Below are 14282 nucleotides of genomic sequence, written 5' to 3' on the forward strand. Positions count from 1 at the left end.
TTCGCAGAACGATTTCCCTCATTAGAACTTACACTGCGATTTGCACATAGAGTACCACAGTCAAGCTCTACTTCTTCGTCTTGTGAGGAAAGTATCTTTCCCTTTCTGCAAGTGAGCACACTGACAGTAAAGGAACATAAATGGCCAGGATTACATAGAGAGGATGTGGAGTGGGTTTTGAACCCAGGACTCCTAATTCCAGCTAGTTTTCTTCCGCATTACACAACAGCCCCGTGCCTCAGCTGCCTAGCCCCATGTCTCAGACCTGCCTATGAGACTGGCCAAGCCTTCGGTTCCCACCAGGACTTCAAAGGCACTGCAGAAAACTGCCTCCTGGCTGTGCTGTGCTCGAGAACTACACCAGTGAAAGGCCTTTTCTAAAGACTATAAATAATCATGATCAAGGTAAATGACAGAACCTTAAAGTCAAGGTGGACTGCATGTAAATGGGTTGCAAAATGGCTTTCATAAATTGAGCACGGGAGTCATAAAAAAGAAAATTGCTTAACCTGTATTGCTACAATTCTCTCTGAACTTACAATAAAAAAAGGGAAGAAAGATCGCTTTATGTGAAAATTATTTCTTTTCTGATTAACCCTTTGGTCTCTTGATTGTCTGCACACATAACTCTCCCCCCTGCCCCCCCCCCCCCCCCGCAAAAAAAAAAGAATGACAATGCTGGGCACGACATTTTAGGACTTTTTTTAATGGTAACTAGCAGCATAGTCAGGTACATGGCGGTTACAAATGAATGATTCCTGACAGATTATAAAAATATGTACTGGTTCAACCAAGAGTCAGTGAGAAAAAGAGTCTTTCCTACCTGTATGGGGCTGAAATGGTTTGAAATTTCAAGTTGATATTGAGTGGTTATAAGCCTAACTTTCCAGGTTATCTGGATTTGGATTCCAGGGACCAACACAAATGCTTGTGTGTTGGCTAAAGAGGTATGAGCAGCACACCTGTGGCTACCTTCTGGGGCCCTCGTAGGATGACTAAATCAACGTGTCTCTGAGGGTCAAGACAGAGGTTTTCCTTGTCTTCTTTCCTGCTTGGGAAATTTGTCTGTTGTCAACAATGAAAGATAGAGTAATCTGACTGGAGGGATTAGCATGCTAACACTTCAAAGTGTAAAGAGCTTGACAGTTTATAATAAATGCTAGGGGCCCAGTGCACGACGTGCACGTGGGTGGGGGGAGGGTGTCCCTCAGCCCCACCTGCACCCTCTCCAATCTGGGAGCCCTCAGGGGATGTCCTACTGATGGCTTAGGCCTGCTCCCTGTGGTTCTCTGCTCTCTGCGGACCTGCCTGCTTGATGCCACCGCAGGCCCTGGTGTCTGCTCTCCGTGGGGGCCCTGCGGCGGACTGCTTGCCCCATGCTGCCACGGCCAGGGGCAAGCAGGGCCCTGCTGTCTGCTCGCTCGCTGCGGGGGACGCGCACACCAGCTCAAAGCACCTGGGTCCCGGGGATGTTCCCGCCCCCAGCCACTTGGCATCTGCGTGCGTAGGCCCAGAGTGGCCAGGGGTGTTCCAGGACCCTGGTTGCTCTGGGCCTATGCGTGGGACTTTAGGCTCAGGGTGGCCTGGCTCCCGAGGACGCCTGTCCCCGGGACGCAGGTTGCTTGGCACCGGCACGTGGCCATCTCGCCCCCAGCTGCTTGGCGCCTACATATGCAAATTAACCACCATCTTTGTTGGGTTAATTTGCATACTCACTCCTGATTGGCTGTGGGGCGTTGTGAAGGTACATTCATTTTGCATCTTTCTCTTTTATTAGTGTAGATGCTTGATGTGCTCATAGGATCCTATAATGCTTTCTCTACAACTGTGCAGGGGAAAAATTTTACAGATGAGGAGACTGAGGGTCAGGGAGATCTGCTCAGCCTTGGTCAGCGAGTAAATGGCAGACAAGGCTCTTTCCATTATCATCGCTCCCACAGCCCCAAATAGTGGCTATAGTGACATTAGTGCTTGGGTTCATGAAATTATTAAATAATTGTATCTGAGGGGCAAAAATCCAAGTTTCCTGGAGCTGACTCAGCATGATGGGAACCTAAACCAGAGTTGGTGCACACCGCTTGTCAGGAGTAACTCCCAGCCTCCTGGGAGCTGGAACTGACCAGATCTGGGGGAAAGAGGCTTTCTCTAACTTCTCATAAACGTTAAGCATTTTTGCCTTTGGGGAAAAAAAAGGAAGCATTGATTTGTTTCACAAAGCCTTGCCTTTCACCTTACAGATGTTGATTTACTAAAATAGAGGTGGGGTAATACTACTTTTATAGCTGAATTCACGCATGTGCCCTCCCTAGGCAACATACCATTCCAGTCCTGAGCAGGCTGCTGAGTCAGGTTCTTAAGGGACACAGAGGAGACTTTATATGTAATTGATTACACCTGAAATGACTTAGGCGTGTTGCTGGGGCTTCTATTCACACAATGATCTTCTCAGGCTTTTAGAAGATTTATGTGATTTTTAGATTTTATTAAACACCGACAAAAAAAGGTAGAGAAAGGAAAAAACACACAACTATATATCCTTTATGTAGCAGCCAAAAAATAAAGAACATCTTACCAGGTCCCTTGTATCAATATGATGTCAAAATGCAACCTAAGAAGAGTAATATTTCAAATGTAGTATGTTTATAAATTTAAACACACCAGGCTAAAACTAGAAAAATGCATTGTCCATTTGCTGCAGTAAGTCCTGTTTGGAATAAAAAATCTAACTATTGTTCAGGATGTATAACAATTTAGAAAGGATTATCAATGTATTCCACACACACAAGATATTTTTTAACATCTGAAGAACACTATCTGAAATATGTAATTGGTTAATGTGTATGTTAAGAGTAGATTAGTAGAGAAAGTAAAATATATACTATTTCAATGATTTAATCGAATGATCTGGAAATACTTGTGCTGAATGAGACCATGATTTCTGATATCATGAAAATTGGGTTCAGGTAAGAAGTAATATGGCCGCTTGAATTCATAGGGAAAAGAGACACAGAAAGATAACTGTTTTTGGCATCTCATGAAGTGCTTGGTAAAAGTCTAAAGAGAATCTAGAATTAGTCACTGAATTGTTATTTTAGACACAATTTTTAAAAGGCCATAATAGTCCAAGTGGCCAGCTCATCACTAATACTGAGTTCATTTCAGGTGATTCACAGAATCATAGAATTTGTGAGTTGCAAAAGCCCTTTGATTGTATCTCCTTGCAAACCACCATTTTAGAGGTAAGGAAACTGAGGTAGAATGAGGTGATTTTTCCAAATTTATCAATGGAATTCTTGGGACTATAACTCAGACCTCTTATCTCCCTCCCTAGTACTGTTTACCTGTTTATGCTGTTGTTTTATTTGACATTCATATTTTTTATGCTAACCTATATTATACAGCAGAATTAGGTTAGATAACAGGGAAATCCATCTGAGATGTAGAAATTGAACCCCCCAAATCCTCAAAGACAACAAAATACATGCAAGAAATCAAGAGTTAAATGTTACAGCCTTGACAATCTGATGTCAGGGGAGCACAGAAATTTGAACTGAATTACATCCTCCTGGCTATAGTTTTAATCAGTTCTCTTGTCCAATATCTGTTGACTTTGAAAGCAGCAACTCACCACTACTAACCAAACATTCTTAAATCTACTGGCCATTCCAATCCTAACTTGAGGTTTCTCTTGTTACGGCAATAAGACTCCTTACCATCTGGCAGCATTAAATCCAAATCTTTGACAGCAGGAACCATGTGGTCAACTCACTGCGCATCTCCACATTTTCTAGTCAAGGTCTGGGCACATGAAAACATAAAAAGCCTCAAGTGTTTGTTGATTGACTGCTTACCTTAAACAATTCAATCACACTTCTTGGAGTGCAATATGTAATGCAATTTTCTAAAAAACAGAAGACTCTTTTTATCTTACCACAGCTCTTTAAAGCCCTTTATCTAAATTATCTGAAGTTCCATCGTGTTGTGACATCAGCAAAATCATAGACACATTCTAAGCAAGATCATGCTCAGTGTCACCAGGTTGACTAAGTCTACACAAAATGCCTGGTACATTTTTTAAACAGAATCATTTAGTGATCAAGTACTTATTAAAGGAGCACAAACTCTGAGTGACTAAATCTTCACTGAATCGGACCAGCTCTTTCAGCAACATGTAGATGCAGCTGAGGACGGATTGGACCTGCTTTCAATGAGGTAGGAGGACTGAGCGTGGGAAAAGGCGAAGGCCACAGTGTAGGCTACGGGCTTCCTACCCTGCCAACAGCAGGCTTAATATTCCATTGAGTCATTTTCCTCATGCTGGCTCTGCCGTTCAAACACTGTAATTATTTCATATATTTTTACCTAGTTATTATCTTACTCACCACAGGCACCTGTAATTTTTCTGTATTTTTTTTACTGCTCATTTACTTATTCTTAATTCAGCTAATAATGGTTCCATGTATTAAAATGATCATGGGGGAAAGTAAGTGAAAACCTCCTAGGATGTAGAGGCAGCAGATTCATTACAGCCTACAACAGGGAATAAAATATTATGTATACTTTTTGCAGTAAGTATATGCTAATTATGCAGCTATTTATAAAACACTTATCAACATTCAAACTGGTACTCTTCAATATTGTTGTTTTCTAAAGCCCTGCTTTGCATACAAAATCTCTGCTTGCAGCTGAAAACAAACTTTGGGGGTCATATGCCCACTGACTAGACAAAGCTTTTGTATATATATTTTTTACCTATGTCACATACCTCTCATGATGGTGTAATAATTTCTTTATGTGGGCCAATATATATTTACTGTATAAGGGGATTTATGGTTTAAAATGTGCATCCACACACACGGCCTCATTTGGTCACAACAGCCTGGGGAGGTGGGAAGGACAGGTATAACTACCCCTGTTATATAGACAGGGTTCAGAGAGGTTAAGGATGACTGCTGAGTAATAAAGCTTGTAAGATGCAGGCCTTCTGATTTCAGAGCCCTTGCTTTCCCCACTATTCAATGGGCCTCCTTCCTACCCTGCTTGCCTTTGTGGAGAATCCAAACAATCTGAGCATGGAGCCTGTTCCCTCTTTGATGCAACATGTCCTGGAAAATGCACGTTCTGGAATTAGACCACTTGGGTTCCTATCCGGGCTCCCCCACTTATAAACTGTGAGACTCTTGGTCAGTTATGAACCATTTAGAGCCTCAGTCCCTTCATCTGTAAATTTCAGAGGACTGTTGTTAAAGGATGAGATGGGACAATATTGGTAAGCCATGTAGAACAGTATGAGACATGTTAAGTGCTCAGTAAAAGTTAGCTATCATGATCACTATAGATCCACCTCTGGAAATCATTTAAAATCCTTTAAATGGTTGGCTTTGGAATTTTAACTCTGTGATGCTGTTCCTACCAACATAGCTGCTCCTGTGTTTGTGTGTTCCTACTAATGTTGAGCTCACGGAAGCAATTTCTGTGCTGTCATTTTCTTTAGATGCCTCCCATCTCCTTGCTCAGAACATGTTTTTTTCCTACTGGGTTCAAATCTTGTTCTAACACCTACCAGCTATGTAACGTGGGGCCAATTACTTCACTGCTCAGTCTCACTTCTTATTGTAAAGAGAGTATACTTCTCATAGTGTTGATATGAGGCTGAGAAAACATATGTAGAACAGTTGGCAGAGTATCTGACAATACAATCTTTTTTTATTTCAAAGAGCACATCATGTTCATATCATTATCAAACCAAGTCTTCCTTATTGGAAATAAACTCGTCACTTGCATATCTGCAGAAGTAAATTGCTCTGATAGTGACATACGGACCAAACACGTTTCAGAGCCAAATGGAGGCTACAATGGTAACATTTGGCTCCAGCAAAATTCAAGATAACCATCTTCTTTAGAAGTATAAAATATATTTCTAAAAACCTGGCTTCATCTAGATAATAAGAACCTGATACTGTTTTGGTATCAATAAAAAAAGAAAATTTTAAAAAAGTGGGATTTTTTGTTTGTTGTTTTTTTAGAGAACCCAAGACAACTTCTAAAGAGAACATCTCCAGGCCAAAGTCACAGAGAAATAAATGATGGAGACCCTGCTTTTTCAGTAGGAAATCTGTTGTGTTTATTTTGTTCCTATATAAGGGATATAATACATATAAAAACAGTTTCAGCTAAAACTTAGTGACAAATCTGTATTCTACATATTTATTTTTTCCTCTTACTTCAGGAACCTAACAATTTTTCCATGCCAAAAGTATAGAATTTGTGTTGACTATTAAGTCAAAAGAAATTAGGATAGTAAGAGAAAATATTTGACCAAAATTATTGCTGTATTTAAATTTTTATAAATTTAAATATGAGCCATTTGTCACTTAAGATTCTTTCAGCTATAGGAATAATCAGCCCTAAACAACAGAGACCTGCATTTGTTGACATAACAGAGAACTTATTAGCAGGATATTATTAGCTTCTGTCATCATAGACTCCATTTTCTTTCCTGACTCTACGACTTTCAGCTTCTTCATAAGGCTCATTCCCCTAACATCTATAGAATGACTGTCGCTGGCATTGGGGCTACAGACTTCCTGTTCTCTTTCTTAAGTGGTGAAAAAGCTTTTTACCCAGAAGCCCCAGAAAGCCTCTCTTTGAATCTATTGTACCAGTGTACCTTGGGCCTGCAATTGAGAACCAATCATGGTCAAGGGCATCCACCTACTATAAGTAGCTAGAATGAGCAACGGAGATCACACTGACGTCAGGAAGTGAACTACAATGTCTACTCCATTGTCTAGGTCAGTGATGGCGAACCTTTTGAGCTCGGCATGTCAGCATTTTGAAAAACCCTAACTTAACTCTGGTGCCGTGTCACATATAGAAATTTTTTGATCTTTGCAACCATAGTAAAACAAAGACTTATATTTTTGGTATTTATTTTATATATTTAAATGCCATTTAACAAAGAAAAATCAAGCAAAAACATGAGTTCGTGTGTCACCTCTGACACGCGTGTCATAAGTTCGCCATCACTGGTCTAGATTCTCATTAGTGCCACCTGGAGTTTCTGCCAGTATGTGAGGAATCTTAGGTGATTATCTGGCTTCCATGTCCTTGCTTTCTCCTACATGTAAAATGAAATAAATATCATACCAGTCCATTTTTTTGCCTCAAAGTGGGGGCTGGGTGTTAGAATGATAAAGTAAATGTATGAAAATGCTCTGAATCAAGGGTACAGTTATTAAATTCAAAATAATATTAACTTAGTTGTGACCATATACTGAATTGAAGGACTGACTATGTTTGTAATTAAACAAAAATATAGCAGAGTGTAGTCATGAAACACAGAAATTAAGACAATCAGAGAGCAATTTGGTAATGAACACCAAACATGTTAACATATTACATATTCTTTGCCTACTTTTAGAAATTTAAAGCAATATTATCATCTATGTGGGCAAAGATTTAGCTGGAAGGATGTAGATTCATCCCCTTATATTTGTTACAGGAAAAAAACGTGAAAATAATCTAAATATCCAATAGGAAGAGGCTAAGAAAGTAAATTATGACATATCTGACATATATGACATATAATATTGAGTCATTAAAAATGATAGCATTTTTTTCATGCATCTTTGTCATCTTATTGCCCAGCACTGTATGACACACTGTAAGTGCCCAATAAATGTTTGTGGAATTACCTGAAAAAAATTATACACACACACACACACACACACACACACACACATACATATATATATTTGAAAAGATATCCACAACATACCAGTAAGAGGGGAAAAATATTACAAAAAAACCCACATGTAACATGATCTCATGTATATGAAATTATATAAAATTTCTGGAAGGTTTTTCACAAAACAGTGGTAAGAGACCAGATGAATTTTTCTCTCTTCTCTTTTTCTGTAAATTGAATTTTTTTTTACAGTGAGAATGTTTTAGTTTTAAAGATGACAAAGCTATCTATATTTAGAAAAATGGTGTGGAAAGGTATTTAGTGGCAAAGAAAGATATTCATAAAGTATTGTTTAGTGACAAAGCACACACATTATTTATAGTATGATCCCATTATTGTATTTATAATTATAAATCTATTTGTTTTTTAAAAAGACTGGAAGGATACATACTAACATGTTAACAATAGTAATACCTGGTGAGGTGATAGTTGGTTTTAATTTTCCTTTTAAAGACTAATGGAAGATTGAACTAAATTTTAAGTATAGATTTTAAAAAGGTTAAAAAAACTGGAGATGAAAAGTACAGAAACTGAACAAATATAATTTTAAAAACTCATTATAAAGCACTTGTATTCATCAGGTCAAATCATGTCCCAAGCATATCTAATGAATAGAGACTCTCTCTCATTAGCACATAAAAGGCCTGAAATATTAATGTTAAACAGAGTTCTACCACCTTCTTCTGTGCTAAAAGCAAAATTGGAGGAGAAACACAATGTGGAATAAGGACAGAAATAAGTGTCAGTAGCTCAAGAATTAAATCATTTCTGTACTAGTAATTATCTTTCTCTGAGCAAATCATAATTTTTCATTATTCTAATTTATTGATTTGGAAAAAGAGGAGTGAAAATACTGACTTCTACAGAGGGCTGCTGTGAAAAGTCACATATTAAGTACTTTGAAAACACTCAGCCAAAGCAACGCACTTTAACGTGGGTGCTTAAATGGAACTTGGTTAAGTATTTTAATATCCTTACATCCCGTGTTAAGAACATGGGGGTTAACTCCCTTGTTCAGTTTTACATTGTATCCCCCGCCGCTGTGTATGTGGTGTTAACGGTTTACGTGTATGCTGTTTTTGTCTGCCCATCATCTATTTCTGCACTTTGTTTTTCTTCATAGGCAGTCTCCCTCCAGTAAAGGGCATTGCCTTCCCTTGACTAAGATGTCAGCAGTGACCCAAGCTAGGCCAACTGGCCCCCGCTTCCCAGAGATACGGGAGGAGGTGAGGGCCCAGGATGTTGGAGCAGATTTACCCCAACAGCACTGCCTTCAGTTGCTGCCTTGAGCCCCTTTCTAAGGCCTGGGCTCTTCAAAGATCCCTTCAATTCTCTCAGTTACCCCATATTTTTCTTAGATTCCTTTCGTTGCCAGTCATGGTTGTCTCATGTTACTCATAACCAAAGAAAGGTTGCTTATATAACATCTCCCCAGATAGAAAGGGATTAAAAACTGAATCCTTAGCATTACGTAGAAGCACTTAGACATGTATGGCCTTCTGGGATAGAGCCACTTCCATTTGCTTGCACGCAGCAGGATAAACTCTCCGGCACACCCTCCCAGGCACACCCTCCCTGGCATTACAGAACAGTAGCTCTTGTTTAAGGCTCTTATTCCCAGTATCTAAGAACCAGGCTTAGGCTGCCCAAGTGGCTATTTAAATTAATGAAAGTTAAATACAGTATAAAAATTCAGTTCACCCATCATAGTAGCCAATTTCAAGGCCAGTGGCTACTGGGCTAGCACAGATGTGGAACATTCCCATTATTACAAATGTTCTATTGGACACCCCATCTATTTGCTTCCAATAAATTAGGCCTACTTTGGTTTTAGCCACCTCAGTTGTGCAATACATTGTCAAAAAATGTTCTTAAATGGTAATTAAAGGATAAGCTTTTAAGGAACTAAGTTATAAAGAAAAAACCGCCATACCCAGGCGTGGAATGCTGAGACCTGGGTGAATCATGGCTCTGTCACTGCCTTGGGCACGTCACTCCATTTTTCTGAAATTCAAAATCCTCATTTGTGTCATAAAGCTAATACTAACCCAACAGATTCCTGTATGGGGGAAGTGGTATGTTATAGGCCAATGCTCTTAGCATGGCGCCTGACACGTAAGTAATTGATTCCAAATAGAACAGTGGAGAGAATCTAGGTTCCTGCAGGGCCAGGTATGATGAGGGGGGGTCTAGAGCATTAGGTGGTAGATGATACCCAGCCACCCTGGGTTCCCTGTATCTCCTGAGAAAAGAACTAGGATTGGGTACACAGGTTCCTCTTGATTCTATTGTTCACCTCCCTGTCTCCACCTCCCCTCGCCCCCAACATCATTACTGCCATACCTTCCTACCTAGAATGGCCAGGACTTTAGAATTTTTTATTTAAAAACAGAGGTAAGTGGTAACGAATGTTTTCAATCAACTCTGGAGGAGAACAAGCTAATAAATGAACAAATCAGAATTTGCAAAAAATAAACTTAGTGTTGGGGGCTTGAGTAGTAAGATGATATGACTTATAGCCCACAGTACTCTTACTCTTCCTTTGGTTTTTAAGTCCACTGTACTCTCTTACTCTTCTTTTATTTTGTTTGACTTAAGCTTATCCATGTGCTGTTGAAAAAATTAGTGTATATTCAATGGTGGTTTTTATTTTTCCTTCCAACAAATCTCAAAGATCTAAGAATGACTACCGTGTATGGAGCTGAAAGAGCACAGAGAGATTCTGAGTGTGTTAATTTTACTTGAGAAAAACTGGTTATGAGCCAGAAAGAACATATAAAATATAAGTCTCATTAAGCTGTCTTTACTTAGTAAGATAGTTCCCAGGCAAATACCCAAATTTCACTCTTGCAGTTCCCTCTGAATAACACATTCAACTCAAATCTCCTATCCTCATGCATTCTATTGACTTCAAAGAGAATGATGGGTGAACAAGAAAATGAGAATCAGATAGGGCAATTATAATTCTGAAAAAGGAAAGCATTCCCAATGTTGATTGGATTGCCCAGAAAAAAAGAAAGCTATTCTCCTTCAATATATTTAACTGCTCACAAAAGGCCAAAGTGTTTTGGGTTCTACATTTTTGTTGCTTTAAAAATAAAGCAGAATCAGAAAATACATTTTTCACATAGCCCCCAACCCCCAAATTGAGAGTGTGTCTTATTAATAATATTTACTTCTTTTACTTAATTTACGTTTTCTGAAAGTTCCCTCTGAGCCAGACATGGTATACAAGTGGTCAATTCAATCGACTACTGAAAAGCTGCCCCAAACAAACTCAACTTTTAAGCTGCCAAGAACTGCCATTAGAATTTCAAGTTTTATAACTTTAAATAAATGTAATGATAGTAAAAATAGCAATGAAGGAATGAATTTTCAGTATCTAGAGGAGAGGATGGACTATGACAAATGGAAAAGAAAAGCTATCCCCTAATGATAACTTGTCTTTAAGCCGGTGGGTTAGTGGTCTGATTAATACTACAGCTTAGAGGAGGAACAGAAGCAGGCCACAACCCAACCTGCCCGGAATCCTAACAGGTACAATGCCTGCCTCCCAGGTTAGTATTACCCCTAGTAATACTCCCAGATTCTTCCCCATACATTTCTCTAGCCTACCTCCCAGGCATGTATGTTTCTAACCGGTATCACCTTCCTGAAGTGACTTGATTCCCATTTTGCACCAGTAATGAGGAAGAAATCCTCCAACATGACACAGCAAAATCATGCCAAGGAGAACTGGGGTTTATGCTGGGGGAGCACAGCTCTGCCTGGGCCATGACTTACCTTCAGAGGCTGGGGTGAGGTAATGGCCATGCACATGTAGAGTGTCTTGAAGGGAATAGAGACTTTTCACAGTAAAAGGATATTGGGCCACCAGGGCTGGGCAAAGCTGGGTATTTGGCATAAAAACACAGTGCATCATAACAAAGTCATTTAAAACAGAATCTGCAGGGGAAAGAAAATGCAAAGCAGAAAAGGAAATTAGGTTCTTAGAGAAATCTCTAGGAAAGCAAGTGTATCTATTCTTTGTTTTTTGACCAATGGTTCTCATATGTTGGCTTGGAGAATTATGGTTTTACTGTACACAGAAGCAATGCATATAAAAATAACTTGCAGTGAATAGTACCATGTATGCAAAGAAACATGGTCATTTATTTGTCACCTTTACACCATATGTCTTTTGTCAATATCACCTTTTCTTTATCTCTTTTTCACCTTCTATTTCCAGAGGGAGCAATGAAGGATGAGAGGATGATGGAATTACAGAAAAAGAAGGTGGTAAGAGCAGAGAATTGGTGAGGATAACAAAATATGGAAAGGAAAATAAAAGAAAGATACAGGCTGTGAGTAGCAACAGAAGCAAAACAAAGCTCTCTAGTAGATTAAAATGGTGACTGTCCTGTAGTTGAAGCTGTTTTGTAGGTAGGTAATAAGGCAAGTCCCAAAGATAAGCTTCATTTGCTTCATTCTGAGTTCATGCTGGTTCTTCATCACAAAGACAACACTCTCTAGTCAGTGATGGTGGAAAAGCACATGAAGACAGGCCTGAGAGCCTGTGGAATCCACCTGATGAAACTTGGAATCCAAGATGCCATAGGCACTCTCAGTTAAAACATGAACTACTGCCCTAACCAGTTTGGCTCAGTGGATAGAGCGTCAGCTTGTAGACTGAAATGTCTCAGGTTCGATTCCGGTCAAGGGCATGTACCTTGGTTGCGGGCACATCCCCAGTCGGGGGTGTGCAGGAGGCAGCTGATCGATGTTTCTCTCTGATCGATGTTTCTAACTCTCTATCCCTCTCCCTTCCTCTCTGTAAAAAAATCAATAGAATATATTTTTAAGAAAACCCCATGAACTACACTGGCTGAGATTTGTGAAACTCACATAGCTTTTCAAATAGAAAAATGGTGAGAAATGTGAAAATTTTAACTATATAAATTAGATAAACATTATTGCCTATGTTTTAAATGAACTTATATTGGCAAAGTTGGAATCAGTGATTTAAGGTTTAACTATTATACTCATCTAAAAATTGAGATATAACTGACATACAATATTACGTAAGTTTAAGGTGTACAATGTATTGATTTAATACATTTATATATTGCAATATGATTACCACCGTGGTGTCAGCAAATGCCTCTACCACGTCCCATAATACCACTATTCTCATTAAAATATAAGGGATAAGTGTAACCCTAAGCTGTCATCCTGTCATTACTCGGTGTTACCAGTCATTTCAGTCCCAGTATACTGAACCAGAGAGGATGCAGACAGAAGTTGTATAGAACTTTTTTAAGTACAAAGGGACTTTGGTTTGTCCAAGTTTGACATCTAGGGTCTCCTTTACATGTTTTAGATATTCTCTGAGGAGAGGGGAGACGATCCTTGCTTATGAGGCTCCCAGAAGGCCTGTGCTACACAGTAGTTCACACTTTGCTAAAGTGGGGATTTCGGTAGAGCACTTCAAGGCTGGGGAGCAGCCAGTAGCATGGCAACTACCCAGCACCCATGTTTCACTAGAGCTTCCTTGTTCTCTACTTGTATGCAGTAACTTGAGAACTGAACCTTAAAAATCATTTTAGACTGAAAAATGATTTCCCAAGTCACTCATGCTGGCCCCACAAGTTAAAAGTCTAGGAAACGAATAGGTCTAAGGCAGAAAAATAGATGCTTTGGTAAATTAAGAAAATGTACTGTCAACACCCGAGGTGTTCGTTTCTATGACGTAAGCCAGTTTGACTATTAACTCTGTATTCTGTATTGTAAATGTATAAATGCCAAGGGTTTCCCACTTCACTGCATCCTTTAGTTTCTCATCATGGGGCCCGTCACATTCTCTCCAATGCTTAGCTTTCCACTTACGATCCTCCAGGATCTGTAGTCAAATGCTTAGGCCTCACCTTCCTTCTCCCACTTCTGTATACCATCGCCCAACAAAACCAAGCTGCTTGACCTGACTGCTTCTATGTCAGTACTGATGTACCTCCGTGTGGAACGCTTTGCCCCCGGGCTCCAGTGACTAGACAGCAGCCTGTTTTCAGGGCCATTTCGAAGTCTATATTCTTCGCGATACTTTGCCCGACCCCTTCAATGAGTCAGTGCTCCTGAAGCACTGACCGCATCCTGCCTGATGGTCCAGCTGTTTGCACATTCCTTTGTGTCCTCTAGTTGGTTATAAACTCCAGCACGTGCCTTGTCCAGAGCATCGAGCTTAGTGCTTTCCCAGGGAGATACTCAACAAATACGGAGGCAAAAATAGCTGCCCTGGAGCCAGAGATCCTGGCTTTATAACGACTCCCCAATTAACTCGCTAGATAAAGAAAGATCTCAGATAATCTCTTTATAAAATGAGAAGCTGGAATGAAGAGCTAAAATAAGAAGTAATCAGAGCTAAAATACTTTTAGGAGGTATATAAAAATAGTAATTTCACTCACAGATGGTGGAAATGGACCTTGACCTACCACTGGGTTGTTAGATAAGTCTTTGAACTTCTTTTAGTGAGAAATCTTCTTTCATGTAGTTCAGTTT

The 14282-nt window shown here is 39.6% G+C and overlaps 1 protein-coding gene across 8 annotated transcripts in view; it reads right to left on the reverse strand.

The window, feature by feature from the left end:
* Nucleotides 1–14282, reverse strand: part of RAPGEF4 (Rap guanine nucleotide exchange factor 4) — a 263351-nt gene that overhangs the window by 37496 nt on the left and 211573 nt on the right. For all 8 annotated transcript variants that reach the window (XM_036319536.1, XM_036319537.1, XM_036319535.1 and 5 more), the window contains one exon: nucleotides 11617–11695. In XM_036319536.1, the coding sequence (XP_036175429.1) occupies nucleotides 11617–11695 (79 nt within the window). The remainder of the gene's footprint in view (nucleotides 1–11616; nucleotides 11696–14282) is intronic.

This window comes from Myotis myotis, unplaced genomic scaffold, assembly GCF_014108235.1.
Source record: "Myotis myotis isolate mMyoMyo1 unplaced genomic scaffold, mMyoMyo1.p scaffold_m19_p_8, whole genome shotgun sequence".
Lineage (NCBI taxonomy): Eukaryota > Metazoa > Chordata > Mammalia > Chiroptera > Vespertilionidae > Myotis > Myotis myotis.